Genomic DNA, 22431 nt, shown 5'->3' on the forward strand with positions numbered 1-22431 from the left:
TTTGATTGGTACTTTTTTTTTTTATTGGTTCCAAAAGGATGAAAGGGAAGTTGACCTTAATGGGATTTGAACTCAGGGCTCTGAGAGTTGAAACAAATATTACGAAGTATTCTACACAACAGTGTAATGACTGCCAATTTACTGTCATGTGGAAGGAGGCAACAAAATATCACAAGGCATTTTGTTTGGTGCTCTACTGATTCTGCAATTCACTGTCATTATTTCTTTTTAATAATGATTGCAATAATGAGGGCCGGTCATGGTAATCACAACAAGATTTTAGTACAAAACTGATGCATCAAAATAATACTGCAATAAAGCATTTCATCCAACTTTTTACTGCTTCAGACATCCCTTTATTTTTACTGCTCATTTTCTACCCCTAATTTACAGGCTAACCCCATTTCAGGACAGCATATGTTAAAAAGTATACCTTCTCTTCTTTTTCCTTTTCAAGGGCTGACTTTGTATTTTTCAGTTCAGAAACTTGTTTCTTCAAACTTGAGTTCATATTGTCAAAATTGGAAATCTGGAGTGGAGGAAAAAAAAGGTATGTCTATGTGTAAAAGAATGTAGTTTCTAAGAAAGAAAGTAAGAAATTTGCTTCATAAGAACTTAACCAAATGCTGAATTTGATAGTCTCATGGTGAACTTTAAAAGAGTAAAAAAATATGAAAATCTGTTCAACAGACCAGCATGTAGCTTATGTATGTATTAAATCTGATGCATATCAACATATCTAAATATATTCTAAGCTTGCTATGAAAGAGTTACTGAGTTATAGCATATAATGATAAATGAACACAAATTCACCATCTACAGTATGAAGAAGCAACTTCAATATCCCTTTTATTATGTGCACACCAGCTTCTCATGAGGATTCCATACTTTCTATGGTGTGAGCACAAGAATAAAGAGGAAATTTATGGACACATTCCACCAATCTCTATTACTGTTGTGTAACATTAGGCAGATTTTGCTGGCCACTGTTATTGAGTGATATTTGGAGATTTCTGCATCCTAATGGAAGATGAAGATCACTCAACTATATTGATATTATTGGCAGAAACATACAATATGAAATTAAGTACCTACCAAAGCTAAGAGATGGGAAATGGGAACAGAGATTTGTGGTGCAGCATTATGAAACACATCTTGGGTGCAGCTGCTTGAAAAATAGCTGTTTCAACTCTGTTTGGTGCACTGAACTTCCAATGTTTGTCATCCTTGTGATAGTTTATTGGCATTATTTTTAGAACAGATACTGATGCAAATTGAAAATGTACTTGAAGGTAATTATAAAAAAAACAAAAAAACTAAGCATACAGGTGGTTGATTACATTCAATGTATTTAAACAAATTCTGTGTGGTTAAGAAGCTTGCTATGCAACCATATAGTTTCAGTTTCAGTCCCTTGATGCAGCACCTTGGGCAAGTGTCTCCTACTATAACCCTGGGCTGATCAATGCCTAGCAAGTGAATTTGGTAGAGGGAAATCGTATGGAATCCTATCATATGTACATACACACACACTCACACGTGTGTATGTATGCATGTGTGTGTCTTTGTATCTGTGATTGTCCACCCCCACACTGCTTGACAACTGGTTTTAGTTTATTTACATCCCTGTAACTTAGCAGTTTGATAAAAAGAGACAGATAGAATACCAGACTTCAAAAAAATAAATAGTGGGGTCAATTTGTTTGACCAAACCCCTCCAATGGTGCCCCAACATAGCCACATGGCTGAAACAAGTAAACACTATAAGGTATATAATTTACTGTGACTGTAAGGTGGAGAAAAAAAAGAAGTATAAGATAACACTGGATAACACGATTTTTGTCCTTAGGTAGCAACTATCATTTCCTATTTGTTTATCCCTAGAAAGTATGAAAAATGGCTCATATTTTCTTCAAACTTTGCTTTTCCTACGATATTTATTGAAACTCCAAAGAAACCCTCTCAAGATATGGTTATGATGCTCCACCACTCCTGCTCATGATCAGAGATGCACATATTGTCAGCCACTAAGGGACATGCTCAAGTGGTTAAGGTCAAGCAACTGACAAGCAAATCTGTGGTATTGAGCAAAATATTTGTTATAATGATATTTCTGCTTCAGCAACTCAGCATTGAATGTCCGAAATGTAATGGAAAATAGGTCAGTTTCAAAACATTGATGTCCAGGTCACAAAAGCGAAATTTGAAGGGAATAATAGTCATTTCCTTTGGTTTCTAGATGGGAGCAAATAGGAAATAACACTTACTGACCAAATACACAAAAAAATAAATAAATAAAAAAATTATTACAGTGTAACAGGTATAATGATGAGGATGAAGTTGATAAATAAGTGAAATAAAGAATATACACCTAACCTTCTCATTTAATGATTTTTCAGCTTCTGTTTTTTCTTCAACTAATTTCTATAAAGAAAAGAAAGAAAAGGTCTTCAGGTTCTGGCTATATATAAATGAGAAACCCATTCTAAATTATCTCGCTGACGTACTACGACGAAATACCCAAGATGCAGATAAGATAGAGATTTTTATTTATTTACGGCCTCAAACATCTCAATACCTTGCGCTTTAGTTTTGTCCCTTATTATTTATCTTGTTTCTCTCCATGAAATTCAATTGAATTCAGTTGTTGTCTTAAATTCATGCTTATTCATTTTCTAAGCTTCCTAAATTCATGCTACGTTATATTCTAATCACCCAGAATTCATTGCTCTTTTAAAAAATTACGATTTATGCATTGTTGTCTCTCAAATATTTAAAATCTACAATTAAGAGCCCTCTCTACTCGCTGGCGGTACCTACCCACCACCACTACCCATTTTCCTTTATTCAAAAATTCTTATCGCTCCTTAAAATTATGGCTTTTAAGTGTTGATTTCTCAGCCCAAGAATTACAGCGTGATGTGCTGCTTGACTGGTCCCCCCCCTCTCTCTCTCTCTCTCTCTCTCTCTCTTTATATATATATATGATGATGATGATGATGATCTTTTCTCCCGCCATGCCTCTGTCTACCCCTCCATCCTCTCTCTCCCCCTTCGTAGTTTTTCCTTTAAGGTCTTCAGGTTCTGGCTATATATAAATGAGAAACCCATTCTAAATTATCTCGCTGACGTACTACGACGAAATACCCAAGATGCAGATAAGATAGAGATTTTTATTTATTTACGGCCTCAAACATCTCAATACCTTGCGCTTTAGTTTTGTCCCTTATTATTTATCTTGTTTCTCTCCATGAAATTCAATTGAATTCAGTTGTTGTCTTAAATTCATGCTTATTCATTTTCTAAGCTTCCTAAATTCATGCTACGTTATATTCTAATCACCCAGAATTCATTGCTCTTTTAAAAAATTACGATTTATGCATTGTTGTCTCTCAAATATTTAAAATCTACAATTAAGAGCCCTCTCTACTCGCTGGCGGTAACCCGCCCTCCCACCCCCTCCACCGGAAGTTCATTCCTCTGTCATCCCACCCCCTCCACCGGAAGTTCATTCCTCTGCCATCCCACCCCCTCCACCGGAAGTTCATTCCTCTGTCATCCCACCCCCTCCACCGGGAGTTCATTCCTCTGTCATCCCACCCCCTCCACCGGAAGTTCATTCCTCTGTCATCCCACCCCCTCCACCGGAAGTTCATTCCTCTGTCATCCCACCCCCTCCACCGGAAGTTCATTCCTCTGCCATCCCACCCCCTCCACCGGAAGTTCATTTCTCTGTCATCCCGCCCCCTCCACCGGAAGTTCATTCCTCTGTCATCCCACCCCTCCACCGGAAGTTCATTCCTCTGTCATCCCACCCCCTCCACCGGAAGTTCATTCCTCTGTCATCCCACCCCCTCCACCGGAAGTTCATTCCTCTGTCATCCCGCCCCCTCCACCGGAAGTTCATCCCTTTGTCATCCTGTCAACCTCGGCTGTCTCCCGGAACCCATCTAGTGGCCTTGGCCATCCTCTCCCCTACCTTTGGGTAGCGCATTAAGGTTGAGAAATGTTTGCAGGTTGTAGGTAATGTTTTACTTATGAATTCTTCCAATTGCAAGTTTTCTTTTCAGGTACACGACACTGCTTTTCCTCTTCCCAGGCTACAGGCCCACACCCCCAACACCCATACTGTTAGGATTGGCACTCTCAACGTCGGCACGCTGAAAGGTAGATCTGGTGAAATTGTTGAGATGCTTGAACGGAGATGCGTAGATATGTGCTGCATCCAGGAAGTAAGATGGAGAGGAGGTTCTGCAAGGTTCCTCACAGGCAAAGAACACAGGTACAAGATTTTCTGGGCAGGGAACACTGACGGGGTCGGGGGCGTAGGAATACTTCTAGCGGAGAAATGGGTGGATAAGGTAATCGAGGTCGTTAGAGTAAGTGACAGAGTACTTAAGATCAGACTAGTGCTTCATCATAGATTAGCTACTGTCATCTCAGCCTATGCACCTCAACCTGGGCTACCAGATGGTCTGAAAGACCAATTCTATGACACCCTCTTGCAAACTACCTCGTCGACGAGGGACAGGGACCTTCTCTTTGTGGCTGGAGACTTCAACGGTCATGTCGGACGTCGTGCTGGGGGCTTCCATGGCATACATGGAGGCTATGGCTTCGGTTCCCGCAATGAGGAGGGAACCAGACTGCTGGAGTTCTGTGATGCAACCAATCTTATGGTCTGCAATACCAACTTCAGGAAACCTGCCAGTCACCTAGTCACCTACCGCTCCGGCAGACACTCTAGCCAAATCGACTACATCCTCGCCAGAAATAGGGAAAGAGGGCGGCTTATAAATGCCAAAACCTACCCTGGCGAAGAATGTACCCCACAACATAGATTAGTAGTTAGCGACTTTGGGATCAAGGCAAAATGGGTGCCCAGAATTAGACAGGCTTGGAGAAGAAGGGTGTGGAAGCTTAAAGACCCTGCAAACGGACAGAGACTTAGAGACAAGTTACTTGAAGCATTTAACGAAATAGAAGGGGATATAGCATCATACAACGTGGAAGACAATTGGAGATTTCTGCGGGACAACCTGTTGAAAGCCACCGACCAGATTTGTGGGTGGTGTAAGGTCCCCTCCCAACCCAGAGTAACGTGGTGGTGGAACAAGGAGGTAGACAGGGCTATTAGACAAAAGAAACAAGCTTGGAAGGACTGGAAGAACGGTGGTAGCAGGGAATTGTACCAATGTGCCAGAAGGGAGGCTAGGCGACAGGTTTATTTAGCCAGAGGGGAAGCAGATAAGGAAAGATTTGCCAATGTTCTGCGCCGTGAGGACCAAAGACTCGAGGTATTTCGGGTTGCAAGACAGTGTAGGAGAGAGAATAGTGATGTTGTAGGAGAGAAATGTGTTCGCATGGATGATGGTACGCTTGCATTAAATGAGGATGCAAAGAAAGAGGTCTGGAGATGCCACTACAATAGATTGCTTAATAAAGAGAATGAATGGGAGAAAGAGAGCCTGCCTTATGTCGACCCAATAGAGGGACCAGCTATCCGAGTTGATAGTACCAGGGTAGATAAAGCAATTAAGAGTATGAAGACCGGGAAAGCCCCCGGCCCATCAGGAATCACTGCAGAGATGCTCAAAATATCTGGCAGTGTTGGCTATAGCCTAGTCACCCGTATTACGAACCAGGTGATACACGAAGGAGTCATACCCTATGACTGGTGTAGCAGCATCATAGTCAACTGCTACAAAGGTAAAGGGGACGCTTTAGATACAAATAATTACAGAGGCATCAAGCTGTTAGATCAGGTTATGAAAGTTACAGAGAGGGTCATAGCCCAACTAATTAGGGAGCGAATCAATTTAGATGAGATGCAGTTTGGGTTCGTGCCAGGTAAAAGCACTACTGATGCCTTATTTCTAGTGAGACAGTTGCAAGAGAAATACCTAGCCAAGGATAAACCTCTGTACCTGGCTTTCGTTGACATGGAGAAAGCCTTTGACAGGGTCCCCCGATCCCTTATCTGGTGGTCAATGAGGAAACTTGGGATAGAAGAATGGCTAGTGAGAGCTGTGCGAGCCATGTACAGAGATGCGGCCAGTAAGGTGAGGGTTGGAAATGAGTACAGCAATGAATTCCGGGTAGAGGTAGGGGTCCACCAAGGTTCCGTCCTCAGCCCCCTATTATTTACCATAGTCCTCCAGGCAATCACAGAGGAGTTCAAGACAGGTTGCCCCTGGGAGCTCCTCTATGCTGATGACCTTGCCCTAATTGCGGAGTCACTATCAGAACTAGAGGAGAAGTTTCAGGTGTGGAAGCAAGGTCTAGAATTGAAGGGCCTTAGAGTCAACCTAGCTAAAACCAAAATCCTAATAAGTAGGAAGGTAGATAAAACACAAACCCCTTCAGGTAGATGGCCCTGCTCAGTATGTAGAAAAGGAGTAGGTAGTAACTCTATAAGATGTACCCGGTGCAAGCTATGGACACATAAGAGGTGCAGCAACATCAAAGGCAGGTTAACTAGCAAGTTAGTTTTTGTTTGTGGCAGATGTTCAGGTGCAATAAAGACTGCAAACAAACAGGAAACAACTTCTATCTCATTCCAGGGTGAAAAACTAGAGGTAGTCGATAGCTTCCGCTATCTGGGCGACCAAGTTAGTAGTGGGGGTGGGTGCGCTGAAAGTGTAGCTGCTAGAATAAGAATAGCCTGGGCAAAGTTTAGAGAGCTCTTACCCCTGCTGGCGACAAAGGGACTCTCACTCAGAGTAAAAGGCAGACTGTATGACGCATGCGTACGAACAACCATGCTACATGGCAGTGAAACATGGGCTGTAACTGCTGAGGACATACGTAAGCTCGCAAGGAATGAAGCCAGTATGCTCCGTTGGATGTGTAATGTCAATGTGAATACCCGTCAGAGTGTAAGTATCTTGAGAGAAAAGCTGAACATTAGAAGCATCAGTTGTGGCGTGCAAGAGAGACGATTGCGCTGGTATGGGCATGTGGTGAGAATGGAGGAGGATAGCTGCGTGAAAAAGTGCCACACCCTAACAGTTGAGGGAACCCGTGGAAGAGGTAGGCCCAGGAAGACCTGGGCTGAGGTGGTGAGGCAAGACCTTCGTACATTGGGCCTCACCGAGGCGATGACTACGGACCGAGACCTTTGGAAATGGGCTGTGCGTGAGAAGACCCGGCAAGCCAAGTAAGATCGTTGCCAGTGCCCCTGGACTGGTTCTTGTGCGGGTGGCACATGAGATGCACCATTTTGAGCGTGGCCGTTGCCAGTACCGCCTGACTGGCTCCTGTAGGATTTTCGAGCGAGATCGTTGCCAGTGCCCCTGGACTGGCTTGTGCGGGTGGCACATAAAAGACACCATTTCGAGCGTGGCCGTTTTCGTGCGGGTGACACGTAAAAGCACCCACTACACTCTCTGAGTGGTTGGCGTTAGGAAGGGCATCCAGCTGTAGAAACTCTGCCAAATCAGACTGGAGCCTGGTGTTGCCATCCGGTTTCACCAGTCCTCAGTCAAATCGTCCAACCCATGCTAGCATGGAAAGCGGACGTTAAACGATGATGATGATGATGATGTGGAATGTTTTGTGATTTGTTCATAACATAAATGACATTTATTCCTTTAAAACAGTGTTTCTCAACCATTTTTTACCTGTGCACCCCTTAGATTCTTATTTTATTTGGGTGGACCCTCCTAGCCATTTGATGTTTAAAAAATCCTATTCATCATCAACATCATCATCACCATTTAATGTCTGTTGTCCATGCCAACATGGGTTGCATGGTGTGACCAGAGCTGGCAAGCTGGGGGTGGCACCAGACACCAGTCTGATTTGACATGGTTTTTATGGCTGGATGCCCTTCCTAAAGCTAACAACTTTACAAAGTGTGCTGGATGCTTTTATATGGCACCACACAGGCGCTTTTACATGGTACCACATGGACACTTTTATGTGATGCTGCACGTGCACTTTCACATGATGCCACACAGGTCCTTTTACATGTCAAAGAACGGGTACTTTTACGTGTCACCATAATTAAAGTAACTTGTCTCTCCACTGCCATTTATTTTGAATGTATGATTCAGCGTTGTTTTGAAATTGTCCTGTATGAGCATGTGAGTGTGTGCATGCTTGCATGTGTGCACGCTCGTATGTGTGTGTACTTATATGTAAGCATGTGCGTCCATATGTGTGTTTGTTAAATTTCATTCATATCAGATAAGATAGAGACTTTGGACTTGGTTTTGGTTTTCTTTCTGTTATTTTCTGTTTTCTTCGTAAATGCATCCTTTCATTTTCACGTTCTGTATTTTATGTGTGAACAACATCCGCAACCATGGGTAATTGTAAGGCTTTTATCTACGTAATTGCTATTCAAAATTGGTCGTGTTTCAGTTATGAGGACCGACTCTTGTATTTGCCATAACCATGCATCGTCAGGGTGTCTAGACAGGATTTCTATGCTAATCCGGTCCAGTACACCACCATGTTGTTCTTTGGCATGCTGGTAGAGCACAGAGGTTTGTTTGTGATTCTTATAGTCCCTCCAATGTTCATTTACACGCTCAGCCAAACTTATCGCCATTTCACCTATGTATGCCGTGTTTCCGTTTTTACAATCACCATCCATACAGCTTATTTCGTAAACCACATTTCTGGCTTTGCAGTTGATAGTTGATATGTATTTTAACTGAACTCATATTAGGGAGTAAGTTAGGTATTTTAATTAGAGAGCTTATGGAGTAACGGGGACACTTTAATTGGTATCATGAAGAGGTAAAACTCACTAGATATTGTTTAAACTAAGATCAGCCCTAACTGAAAAAATCTATGATAAAAAGCAATGCAGCCATGACTGTCCCATCTTTTTCCCATGCGCCAGGAACCGAGGATCACATCATTTAATGTGTTGGGAGTGATTCAAATAAGATTTGGTTGCTATTTCTAGCAAGTTGATCATCACAGAGAGGTTCTCCACCGGCTAAAGTGATATTCCACTAGAAAGTGGTGTTGAGCTCAAATCCTTTCTTAGATCTGGAGAATGCTGTGTATTCTTCCTTGAATAAATTACATGAAGATAAATTTGCTTTCCAACTACATAGTTCTGGGCTGATCAAAGCCTTGTGAGTAGACTTAGTAGATGGAAATCGAAAGAAGCCCATTGTACATATATGGGTATCTTTTTTTTGTTCTCACCACTGCTTGATCATCCCATGTTGGATTGTTTATAATCTTGTAACTTAGAATAAATACCAGGCTTAAAAAAAAAAAAGATATAACAGGTTGTTATATCTTTAAGGTGGTGCCCCAGAATAGCCACAGTCCAATGACTGAAACAAGTAAAATATAAAAGATTTATCCATGACTTATATGTATATCATACCATATATTACATATAAAAATATCCCTGCACATCCTATACCAATCACTGGTAATGTTTATATAATATGCAAAAATTAAAGCATGATATAAAAGACTACCTAGAAGCCATCAACTATCTCAATGGTCCACAAATGTATTGAATTTGAAATGTTTTAAGAAAAGGCCTGATGCCTGGACCCCTGCTGCTAACCCCCAAAGTATTCTTTTTTTCTTTAGCTTTAAGCAGATGAAAAATAAATCTGTCACTGGACAGGACACTATTACAGGAAACTTTCAAACAAAACCTGATATATATCCTTTGTATCAAAATGGATAAATGCTTTGGTGATAATTCTGAAAGATAATTTAAGAGAATATATACTGGGAAAGGTAAAAAAGGCAAAACATACTGTTTGTGATTGTAAATTAGCTTGTAAAGTGGTAATTTGTTCTTCATATGCTTGTTTTGAACTTTCGAATGCATCACCTTTTTCTTTGAGTACTCTCTTGTAATTTGTCTGAAACAAAAACAATTAGAGAAATTAATAGGACTTTTCCAAGGAAAAATGACTTTATCATAGTACTTATGCAGAACATTAATTTTATACCTATAGTCAATGCATTATCATGTACGCTATGAGTTAACAGAATAAAAAGTGGGTCCCCATACAAACTTAGGGAAATGATCATAAAAATGATAATGATGATGATGAATAATTGTAGTGTGCTGATTAATGTTGATATTTGAATAATGCTAGTATATTTTCACTAGTTACACAAATGAAGGTATAAGGGTATGTGACATTTTCTTTACATGTATGTTGTTACAAATCAAATGACAAAAGAAGAAACAGTAGGCATAGTCTGTTCTTTTAGCTAAAACATTTTTGGATTAGTGTACTTTAAGAGCATGGATGACTGAGCAGACAGAGTGCTGCACAGGTAGCTGTAATAGTAGTTGTTTGAATCTTATCTTTGGCACTGTCTTGTGTCCATAAGCAAAATACTAAACTCTCAATTTATTTAATCCACCTAGCTACTCACTATAGTTATTGTCACTTGGGACGTTGGTTGCATCAAAGTCAACTCATCTGCCATCATGATCAATGAGGGAATTTCTAAGCTGTCAGTCAGCCTGATAAAAACAGTAAACAAATTCCTTCAGATCACATCCTTTCATGAGAAACAGATGGAAATATTGGACAATATAATCCTAGATACATACTCAATAAGATAAGATGGTCATGGTTAGAATGCCTTTAATAGTAGGTATGTTCATCAGAGTTAAATGACAACACTGAAACAAAGGAAGGACACATTTCGAAAATATAATCTTAGATATACAAAATGATGGTACAGCCATGGGTGGAAAGCCTTTGATCATAGATTTGCTAAATTAGGCTTGATCTGAGGCTTAACAACAACAATTGGTATAACAGAGTAGGAACCATTTGTTCCTCAAAATAGTGGAAATACTGTAAAATAGACAGTGGCTTTCGGCTTGCAGTGCTGATATCACAGAATGTAGAAAGAAGAACCAATGATCTGTTGAATTGATTTTTCCTAAGATACATTAGGTAGTGCACTTATGACAAAAGGAATCAATAAACCTACCATAACCATAATGGAAATGCTTTCTTTATTTACTCTACAGTTAACAATAATGAACTTATTGTATGCAGTACTCAGGTGCACAACTCACCAGAAAAAGGAACCAAAACTGAATGAAAAGTACATAGAATATGGACAGAAAGTGAACAGTGAAACAGTCTACAAAAAAATGGGGGTGGGGGTGAGGTTGAGGGGAACCCAAGGTTGTTAATGCTGAATAATATTACAATGTTGATAAGACTGCAAAAACAAGTGAAAATTTATACAACTTGTAAAAAGAGGTCTTAATTGTGACAGAGCTGTTACAAGCACAATGTCACAGCAAAATTATTCATAAGATTCTATCTCCACATTTTACAAAACTAATATATTTCTAACTCTAATCCAGAGTAAGTCAAATCATATTTAGCAGAATGGGGTTAGTTTTAAGGTTCTGTCTTGCCAGAAATGGATAAAGAAGAGCAGAAGAGAGAATGAGAAGAAAAAGAAAGAATAAAGAAGAAAGGGCTTTATGTGTAGAAGTGACAAAACTGTAGAAGAAATGGTAGTTCAGTGGCAATAATATTAATTGCAGCTAGTAAACAACAAAGCTAACACAATATCCACTGCATATAATACTGAAGGATGCCACATGCAATATATATTAAATCTTTAAGGACACACAACATGGAAGAGGTGCAATCATGCAGAGTGCATCAAAGAATGAAAACAAAATAGAACTGAAATTCAATTTACCTTTTTTATTGTTTACATATATTGCAAGGTAAAGCTTTGATAATAAATTAAACTTAACAAATGTTGTTTTTTAATTATAAAACAAAAACAAAAGGTGTTTATATACCTGGGTCTGAAGTACTGACAACAAGTAGTTTATTTAACACACCACCCTTAAATATTACATTTAATACATGCCAATGTGTTAGAAATAGCAACCAATTTTCCCTCGGATCACACTTTACCATTTAAAACAAAAATAGGAAACACTAGATAAGTGCTGAAAATAATAAAGAATGATCATGATTGGAATGTTTTTTTTGATCATTAGTCTACTAAATCAAGGTGGACCTGGGGTTAAACAACAACAGCAATCACATTTGGTAATCAATAATAAATAAAAAAATCTTAATCTCTTAATACAAGATACACAAGCCAACAAATTAGCTTCTACATGATCATTCGAGCTGCTAGAAATAGCAGTTAAATCTACTTCAAATCACACCAAATCACCTTATGCATGACATGACAAAGATAATATCCTACATACCTCTAAAGATACAATATGGCCACAGATGGAATGTCTTTGACCAAAAGTCCGCACAATTAAGGTTAATCTGAGGCTAAACAACAAGGTACATTCTGAGCTAACAACAAAGGATCTAAAAGCTTGCTAGACATGCTAAAAATAGCAGCCAAATCTCATTCAAATTACAAACGACTGTCTTAAAAAAAAGGACACACTGGAAAAATTAGTCTCTAATTAACAAAAGAGGTGGGAAGATAGATGAAATTCCTTAGATGAAAGATTTGCTTGATCAACACAGACTTCTAGCTAAACAAGATTCAGTTCATTTCTGATACTTATTTTATTCAAATTTCACTTAACAGCTGATCTGTCCACAAGCATTCTTAGTCTTAGTACAGTCATGTGTGTGTGTGTGTGTGTGTGTGTGTTGTGTTTGTCCCTCATTGCTGCTTGACAACTGGAACTGGTTTGTTTGTGTCCCCATAACATAGCGGTTTAGCAAAAGACACCTATAGAATAAGTACCGGGCTTAAAATGATTTGTTTGACTAACCTCTTGAAGGTAGTGCACCAGCATGGTCACAGTCCAACAACTAAAACAAAATATATATATTGTTATTTTTTTACTTTAACTTGTTTCAGTTATTAGACTGCAGCCATGCTGGGGCACCAACTTAGAAACTTTTAATCAAACAAATCACTCCCAGTACTTATTTCTAAGCCTGGTACTCCTTATTCTATCAGTCTCTTTCCAAACTACTAAGTTACAGGGATGTAAACACACCAAAACTAGTCATCAAGCAACGGTGGAGGACAAACATAAAGACACACACATAGATATGTACATACATATATACATACATACATGCAAACATAGATACATACATACATGTACACACACACACAAGATGGGCTTCTTTTAGTTTCAATCTACCAAATCCACTCACAAGGCTTTGGTCAGCCTGAGGCTATGGAAGACATTTACCCAAGGTGCCATGCAGTGGGACTGAACTTGGAACCATGTAGTTAGGAAGCAAATGTCTTACCGCACAACCATGCCTGTGTCTGAGTCTATTTCCCTTTCTCTTTTACATAAGTTTTCCAATGGTAGCATGTTTTTTGCAAATCTAAACATCTGTACAATGCTGCATAAAGTACTGTTACAATTATATGCATTTAAAAATTTTAACTGCTCGTGTGTGAAATGGGAATGGAATCAGTTGATAGCCACATAGACTAAGGTAAAGTAATGTGAAGCCTGGTTGTCAGAGAGCACAACTGAATGACTGCAACAAATTATCCAATCATGACTATTAATTTAAACACACACACACACACACACACGCACACGCACACGCACACGCACACACACACGCACACGCACACACACACAATGAAAGGTGCTAAATGAATACAAAAATCTTTTTTCATCAATATATGACAGTGGAATAATCACACAATTAACAGACAATAAGAATCTTCATAATGGTACCAACCCCCACACACAAAAACTGTGTGGGGGTCAAGAGGGAACCTTTATGTGGCTGTTCAATCTGCTAGAAATGACAGCCAAATACTCCACAAATTGTATTCCATCAGCTTAAAAAAAGGAAGAATACGTTGAATAAAGTAGTTTCAAATACACTGTATCTGGTGGGGGGATGGAATGGTTAAGGCTGCTTAAAGAGATTTTTAATTCCTGGTCTTTTGGACCAGGGTGATCTGGGACTAAACAGCAAATTCATGATGAGTGTCAGCCGCCATAGCTAAGAGCCAACCTCCCCTCGCTCGAATACAAAATAATAACGATATATATTTGAGTTTCAGCTTCAAAGACATGATGACAATTCCACCACTACTACTACCAGAACCATATCATCATCATCATCATCCTCATCATTAACATCATCAGTTTTATGTGTATGTTGTTTTTTCCCCCACAGTTAAATACAGCCTGACAAGAGAAAATTTGATTAAAGTACCAAAACCAGTTATTTCCAAAACAAAAAAAAGGTGACCACTCACCAACCTCTCAATACCTAGGAGAGGAGGGAGGGTCATCTGGTGAAAAATTAATGCCTCTAGGCATGCGGTATATATTGTGTTAGTATGGTATTATAGAGTAAAGTGTATATAGCATCAGTGACTATGGGTTTTAAATATTTCTGATGATAAAATGAGAGCATATTTCCTTTCAATAAATATATTGAGTGTGTGTGTGTATATGTGTAATTCTATATTTATATATATGTATGTAATATACATTAGTGTGCATGTGTGCAAGTATATATATATGTATATGTAAGTGTATGTGTATATATGTATATCTATAAACACACACACACATAAACACATACATATATAAATATATACATATACATGCACATATATATATACATACATATTTATATATAGATACACATCTGTATGTACATATCTATATCTATATATATACTGGATGCAATATTACCTCTTTGTCTTCAAAAGCTTTCTTCTCAGACTCCAGTTCTCCAGCTTTACTTTCCAGATTTTTCCTCACTTCTTCCAACTGGGTCTCTACTTGACATTTGTCTTCACAAGTTGCATTATGTTTCTCAGTCAGTTCTGAAATCTGTAAATGTACACAGACTAACTTTTATATCTAGAAATTCTTGCCTTGAACAAATATAATACTTATGTATCATAAATAGTAGATATAGTACCGTTATGTCACAAATTTAGGACAAACAGTATTGCAGTGTGATATCTCCTGGATATGCAATATTATTGAGTCATATCTCTAGCAGTTAGTGTTGCTGTGTCATACCTCTTGCAGGTACTATACTGCTGCATCATATCTGTAGCAGAGATACTGCTGTCTCACATCTCTAGCAGATACAGTTCTGTGGTGATATATCGCACATTGATATACTAGAACACATTGATATACTAGTCACCACATCTCTAGCAAGTATAACGCATATTATTTTTGATAATATTATGCTAACCAATATCATATAAATATAGTCTTGTTGTAACAAATCTCTAACAGATATAATACTACTATGTTACATCTGAAACAAATATAACATTCTGCCATATCTTTAACTTTATACAACATTTATATCATTGCTGTAGAGAGGAAATGCTTGAATAGATAAGGTATTGCACCGCCAGCTAAGAAGGCTTTTGTTCAAATCCACTGAAGGTATTTCATTATGAGTCTTAATATGTGCTTCTGTTCATCTTACCACAGTGAATATATCTGAGACTGCTACAAAAGACAAACATCCCATCTAAGAGAAGGCTAATTTGTGTAATGCCATGAATATAATTTTTGAATGTATCAAAATTCTTTAACTTTTTCTCATTTGATTTGGGTAAATACCTTATATGAGAGAAGGTTATATTGTATTCTTGGGCAAGACACTTTACTTCCCACTGCTTCAGTTCACTCAGCTGCCAAAGTAAGTATTAAGACTGGCAGTGTCAAGTAAGTGTACAGCATAAAAAAAGCATTAACAAGTCGGTGGTATGACCAAAATCCATCAGTTATGAAGAGGGATATGTGCAGGAGTGGACTACTATATACTATCTTTTTTCACCTTGTCTGAATTCAGGAGGTTTTATGAAAGACTGAATGTTAATGAGTGAACAAATAAATTATTGATAAATATAGTAAAATACTATGGGAGTTAATAATTATCAGTAATTTGTGTACAGAAAATTGAGAAATGATTGGAAGGTGAAATATAAAAAAAGTTTTTTGATGTAAAATTCTATCATCATAAGAGCCTTACTTTTGCAAGGTTTTATCATACTCCAAGAATATTGTTCATAGAAGTAAAGTTAGAACATCAAGACAATGTTTATTTTTTAGAATAATACAGTTGGAGATTTGTAATTAAATAGTGGAGGGTAGTTTGGGTTATGCGTGATGTGTAGACAAATTAACCCTTTAGCATTCAAACCAGCCATATCTGGCTCAAATATTCTACTTGTTTTAGGCTTAAACCAGCCAGATCTGGCCTCTCACCCCTACCCTACAATGTCATTCTAAAAATAAACAATTACATGACTGAAATCTTAAAGCTATGAGACAAAGCATGATTAATTCAAAACAATTACATTTGACAGAATAATTTGAATGCTCAAGAGTTAAATTAATCTCCTTTTATTTGGATTTCTTTGTGTTGAAGTTGAATAAAGCTGAGATGAGTCACAATTCAGATAGTAGTAAATTGTTTTTTATTTAATTAATTAATTAATTGTTATTTCTGCTTAGAGTTTATTTGTATTTGCCTTAAGCTTGTAGCTGTCTGTGGTACAATTAAAGTTTGTAGCTTGTAGTTGAACAGAGTCCATAGTAAGTATAATTGTTTAGGACATAGCTTCAAAGTATCCAAAATAATTCGGAATTATAGATTAGACCAATTACATTAAAAAAAGATAATATTGAAAAAAATAATATGCTGAATATTGATTTTAAAATAATGTTCAATACTAATTGATTTTTAAATGTCCCTCTTTTATACTTTTACATGCATAGATAGAAATTCTAGAAGAAAACAGTTGTGATAAAGAAATATTAAATTAAAAAAATCTCAAATAGATGGATGCAAAACTTGCTTTTTTTTTCTTAATCTTTAATCTCTTCATGCTATCATGAATAGAGTGGATTGATAAATTAGGACATTTTCTTATGACTTGGAGCAAATGCTTTTGTAATGACACTTTTCTAACCAATAACTACTCAACTAAGTGAGAAGAATGCTTAATTTCAGTAGAACCACCTGAAGAAATTAGAATTATTGCATTTATTTGTATATAATATGCAATCATATATAATGTGTACACATAAATATAGGCAACCAAATCTCAGAAAAAGTATCCCTCAGCTACTGCTGTGTGCATGCATGCACACACAGAACTTGTGGCCAATGCATAGAAAATAAAATGTGTGCAGAAAAAGTTTGTTGTGTAAAATAATGTTTTAATTAAAAACTGTATATTCAGTATGCACATACTTTGGTCACAAGAAAAAAAAATTGCACAAAATGAGATTTTCCTGCACAATAATTACTTAAAAATAAGAGAGCATTGCTCTCATGAATAATACACACTGATTTTTCTTTGCTAGTACAATGTGCAGTAAAAAGAATGTCTAGGCAAATTTATAATAATTGCTCTATAAACTACATAAAAAATACTCATGAATCTTAAAAAAAAAAACAAAGCAAAAAAAAATTTAGAAGTGACCATAAAAGTGTCCTTGTTGTAGTCAACATTGTAAAAATCATATGATCATGATTTTTATGCAGAAAAAAGGTGTATTATGCAAACTTTTTTCATGAAAATGTATGTGTAATACATGCTTTTTCTCTACCTCTGTGTATATAACACAACAGATGTAGCAAAAACAATACTTTTAGGTCACTAATCAAACAAATTAACTTAAAGCTACTGTAACTACTTAGAGTACAAGAAGTACATTATATAGGCCATCTCTAACATGTTTTCTATTATATTGAAAACCTATTCAACCAGCTGATATGGACTAAACAACAATAACAATAATACTTATGTAGCATCAACTCTGTAGTGAGATATTTCTGTTATACACAAATTGCATATGGTCAATAAAGAACAAAGGTGAGAGATCGAAAAATATTAAATAAAAATGTATATTTACAGTTTTAGAAACTAGTGTTTCATAAATAAGACAACTGATAACTTTTGAAAGGGGAAACAATGAGTTTAACAGTATTAGTAATGTTAGTAACAGTAGCAGCATTAGCAGTAGTAGTAGTTGTATTAATAGTTACAGCAGATTGAATATTGGTAGTTTAGTCATAAAATATTGAATATTATACTTTTTTAATCACTCTGTAATAGTATTCTGTTGAATAAAATGTGTAGTTTGGACTACATTTAATGTCACTTACAGCAATATGTGGTTAAACCAAATATTGTTCTGCAAGAACAGGGGATAACTTGAAGATTTCCAGTTTGCAACTAATTGTATCTATCCTCAGTTCAAGAACAACCTGATTATTCTCTTCAACATATAAAGGAAGTCTTTATATTTAGGAATTACTTATAGAAATCAGTTGAAACTTTAAGTTCACCTAATGAATTGTACTTTAGGCTTGCAAGTCTAAGGATTCTGCCAAGGTGTCTTTTACAGTTTATGTCTGTGCAATATATTGTAGCAGAAATATTTACAGAATCTGTGCTTTTAGACCTTGTTCTAATTTGGGAGAAAATTTATTATTTAATTAGTGTTCTAATTGAAATCATGCTTTTAAAAAAAGTAACAGGCATAGCTGTGTGGTAAGAAACTTGCTTTCCAACAACATGGTTCTGGGTTTAGTCTCAATGTGTGGCACCTTGGGAAAATGTCTTCTACTATAGCCTCAGACCCACCAAAGCCTTGTGAGTGGATTTGGTAGAAAAAAACTCAAAGAGGCCTGTTGTATATGTATATATCTATGTGTGTATGTGTGTGTGCCTTTGTGTCTGTGTTTGTCCCTCCATCATCATCATCATCTTCGTTTAACATCCGCTTTCCATGCTAGCATGGGTTGGACGATTTGACTGAGGACTGTTGGTGTGTTTATGTCCACATAACTTAGTAGTTTGGCAAAAGAGACCGATAGACTAAGTACTAGGCTTAAAAGAAAATCCTGGGGTTGATTTGATCAACTAAAACCCTTCAAGGTGGTGCTCTAGCATGACTGCAGTCAAATGACTGAAACAAGCAAAAGAATAAAAGAATATATCTATTTTTCTACATCGTAGACTATACAGCAATACTGTATTGTAGGATGTACTTTTTGGATGTAAAGTGAATGAGTAGCAACAAAATCAGCCTACACTTGTGATATGGCTGTTAGAACATACGTAGTCTTCACATAAAAGAATATCACAGCAATAATGGAATGTTTCAATTATTTACATGAACATGGTTTCATTCACTTCAAATAACTTTGATTACAAATATACAAACATCTTGACAGGTTGTTAGGTTGTTATCATAACATTTTGTAAATCCTAATATGAGATGAAGACATAAGAATAGTTTATGAAAAAAATGAGCAATTACTATCAGATTAAATAGATTGCTAGTTATGCCAATCTATCTGTGTTAAGCTGCTTTTTCTAGAACTGGGAACATGTAGTTTTAGTACTCAAGACAATAAGGATAGTTTTGTTGTTCTCACATGTGATTTAATCGGATTGATTTCTCAGTAAAATTAGGTTTTTCTAAAAGATGTTTTCTGGAATGACCAAGCATGCTCCTTAAATATGAGAGAAAATTAGCAAGAGTAATTTTTAATTTTTAAGTCAATATAAACCATTCTTACATAGATATTAAAACTACAAGCATATGTAATAATTTCTTAAGCAAGAATAAAGCTTCAGATTAAGAAGAAAAAATATAAATTTTAATGTGTCATATTTTTCCATTGGACATAAACCATGTTAAAGAAATAGAAGAAAAAGTTTGCCTAGCTTCCTCTCTTTTTCATGAGTGCGCATGCACGCACACACACACACACACACACACACTATGAAACAAAAATTTTTTCAATATAGCAGCTCTCAGCAGCTACATCTCTTCCAGCTGTGTATCAACTACATTTTCTACATCCCAAATTTATCACCATATTTCAAAATTCAAGTATATGTGGGATTGATTGATAGCTTGACATGAACTTTGCATATTTAAAGCTATGCAACAATATTTAAAATACTCAGCATCTCCTTGGTTTAGCAATAAATATTCTGTTTCTGATAAATATGCTTTGTCATTCAGCACAACCATTATCAACATTCCACCATCAACTACAAACATAGACATATTTACTAACACCATCACACACACACAGATTTATTTCTTCGTATCTCAAATAAAATAAAGTAATAAATCAAGTTCAAGATACGACTTTTTTCTTCACGCCTCACTATATCTCACTTCATTCTTTATATTATGTTAAAAATAATTTTAAAATGGTTTTTCTTTTAAAACCAATTCTTCTTTAAAACATTACGAACATTTGATCTTATTTGTATTTAGATTTGGATTTTACAGATTTTACTTCAAATCATCTAGAGATAAGTTGATAAATAAAAACTTCCATTGACCTATGATATTCGTGTTGACCATCGTAATATAAACTTGAACATTCTTCATTTTAAATGAAATAAATTCTCTGTATTTAATTGACAGTATAATGTTTGCAAATAGTGCTGAAAATATGAAAAAGGGTAAAAGTAATGTTAGCAAAACAGCCTGGATATAGTACACCAGTGAGATTAAGTATATATGTTAGGGAGGGGGACATGCATAAGAAGCAAGCAAAGTTACAACTGAAGCATAGACAGCAATAGGCCAATGCAGTGCATTTGAGCAAAGCAGAAAACCTTCATTTGATATAACAAGTTACTTACCTGTTTCTCCAGTTCCTTTTGAATTGACAATGCCTTCTCCAGCCTATGTGTCAATTCTTTATTACTCTTCTCACTACTTTGCTGAAGCTGCAACATATACGTACACATTAGTCGAATGACTAATAAGTGACAAGATTTGCAATTGTTTGTGGAAAGGTGAATGAGTTGTGTCATGTTATATGGGTATTGGCATCATAATTTGAATGATGCTATAATAAATGAGTGATGTGGTAGTCAATAGCATTATGTCAACAGCAATATGAATAGTAATTTGCAATAGCATTATGAATTAATAGCTGCTCAATTGATAATGGTTTTATTAATAATTTGATATTTGCTACTCAGAAAAATATTTTGAGTCTGCTTCCCTACATCATAAAAATCATGCCTTCTGGGTCTCTTATCTCTCATCCCAGAACCTGTTATTATGCACAGTCTTCAACAACTTGGGATGATGCCCTGTTGAATACCTTTTACTCCAATGTATTCTTGCCCCTATTTAACATTCATGATTTGAAACTACTGTACTAATTATATCAGAAAGGGCACTGGTCTTTGTGAAAAGAATGAGAAAGGGTGAAAGGATGGTAAAAGAAAAAATGGAATGAGAAAAAAAAAAAAAAAAAAAAAATTAAGAGTTGCATCCCTTCAGCCCATTTGATTCAGAATTAATATGGTTGGAATAATTAAATGGGAATGCCAAAGTTAGTAAAGCTGCATGCTTAATCTGGAGAGGATGGTGTTTTCCAGTTCAATAAAAGAAGCTTGTCCAGAATTCAGTGGAGTTCTTCAATCTAAAAGTATGAGCTCTTTCAGCTAAATAAATCCTGCATCTCTTTGATTCATTAATGTACATCATGGATCATTCCACAATGCCCATATTGATGGTACATGGAGTGCATTAACTTTCAGGTCCCAGATATGGCTAGCTAACTTTGTGGCTTTCTGTTTCCTCATACATTTTGATGATTTAATTACAATTATGTTGAAAAAAAAAAAACAACGAACTTTTGAGACTCATGTGATTCTTGCTATTTTTAGCATACTAAACGACCATGTAGAGGATGAACAAACAACCTTTGAATTTGTTTGAAAGAGAGAAATTAAAATTGTAATAAAGTAACAAAAGAAATATGTATTCAATAATTAGAGATGATGATGATACATTAGACAATTGGCCCAGACCAGATAGGTGATCCCTTCCTTATATAAATATATCAGATTCTAAATTCTAAATACTAACACAAAGTTGTATTCAACACTTTTGTTGTTTGTGCTACAAAATAATTCAAAACCATTATATATATATATATATATATATATATATATATATATATATATATATATATATATATATATCATCATCACCATCATCATCGTCATTTTACGTCCGCTTTCCATGCTGGCATGGGTTGGACGGTTTGACTGAGGACTGGTGAGCCAGAGGCTGCACCAGGCTCAATCTGATCTGGCAAGGTTTGAGAGTTGAATATATAGTTATCTATTTAACCATGGGACTTCCACAGAATTACAGCCATTTTGCAACAGTCTTCATGTAGAAGGTGGTATCAAAAAGTTCCTAGACTAGTTCTGTAGCACGTTGACAGATGGCAGCACATTGTTACATGTGCAGTGAGAGCTAGCAGTGACCTTCATGAGGTAGTGTGAAAAGTGACATCACTGTGTTTACTTCACAATTTGTGAAATGCATGCTGTAGTCTGTGATTTTTGTCATGGACAAGAAGTTGGAACAAAGAGCCAATGTGAATTTTTGTGTTAAACCTGGGAAGTCTGCTACAGAGACATTGAGTA

The 22431-nt window shown here is 36.5% G+C and overlaps 1 protein-coding gene across 7 annotated transcripts in view; it reads right to left on the reverse strand.

Annotated features, from left to right (window-relative positions):
* The window catches only part of LOC106877628 (uncharacterized), a 116191-nt gene that overhangs the window by 24032 nt on the left and 69728 nt on the right, over positions 1–22431 (reverse strand). For 3 of the 7 annotated variants that reach the window (XM_014926574.3, XM_014926572.3, XM_052970460.2), the window contains 5 exons: positions 20620–20706; positions 14657–14797; positions 9744–9851; positions 2377–2424; positions 434–529 (listed from right to left, as the gene is read on the reverse strand). In XM_014926574.3, coding sequence (XP_014782060.2) covers positions 434–529; positions 2377–2424; positions 9744–9851; positions 14657–14797; positions 20620–20706 — 480 coding nt within the window. The remainder of the gene's footprint in view (positions 1–433; positions 530–2376; positions 2425–9743; positions 9852–14656; positions 14798–20619; positions 20707–22431) is intronic. The other 4 variants (XM_089358277.1, XM_014926573.3, XM_014926575.3 and 1 more) reach the window with 3 other exon arrangements.

This window comes from Octopus bimaculoides, chromosome 1 (genome assembly GCF_046866305.1).
Source record: "Octopus bimaculoides isolate indiv1 chromosome 1, ASM4686630v1, whole genome shotgun sequence".
NCBI classification, from domain to species: Eukaryota; Metazoa; Mollusca; class Cephalopoda; order Octopoda; family Octopodidae; genus Octopus; species Octopus bimaculoides.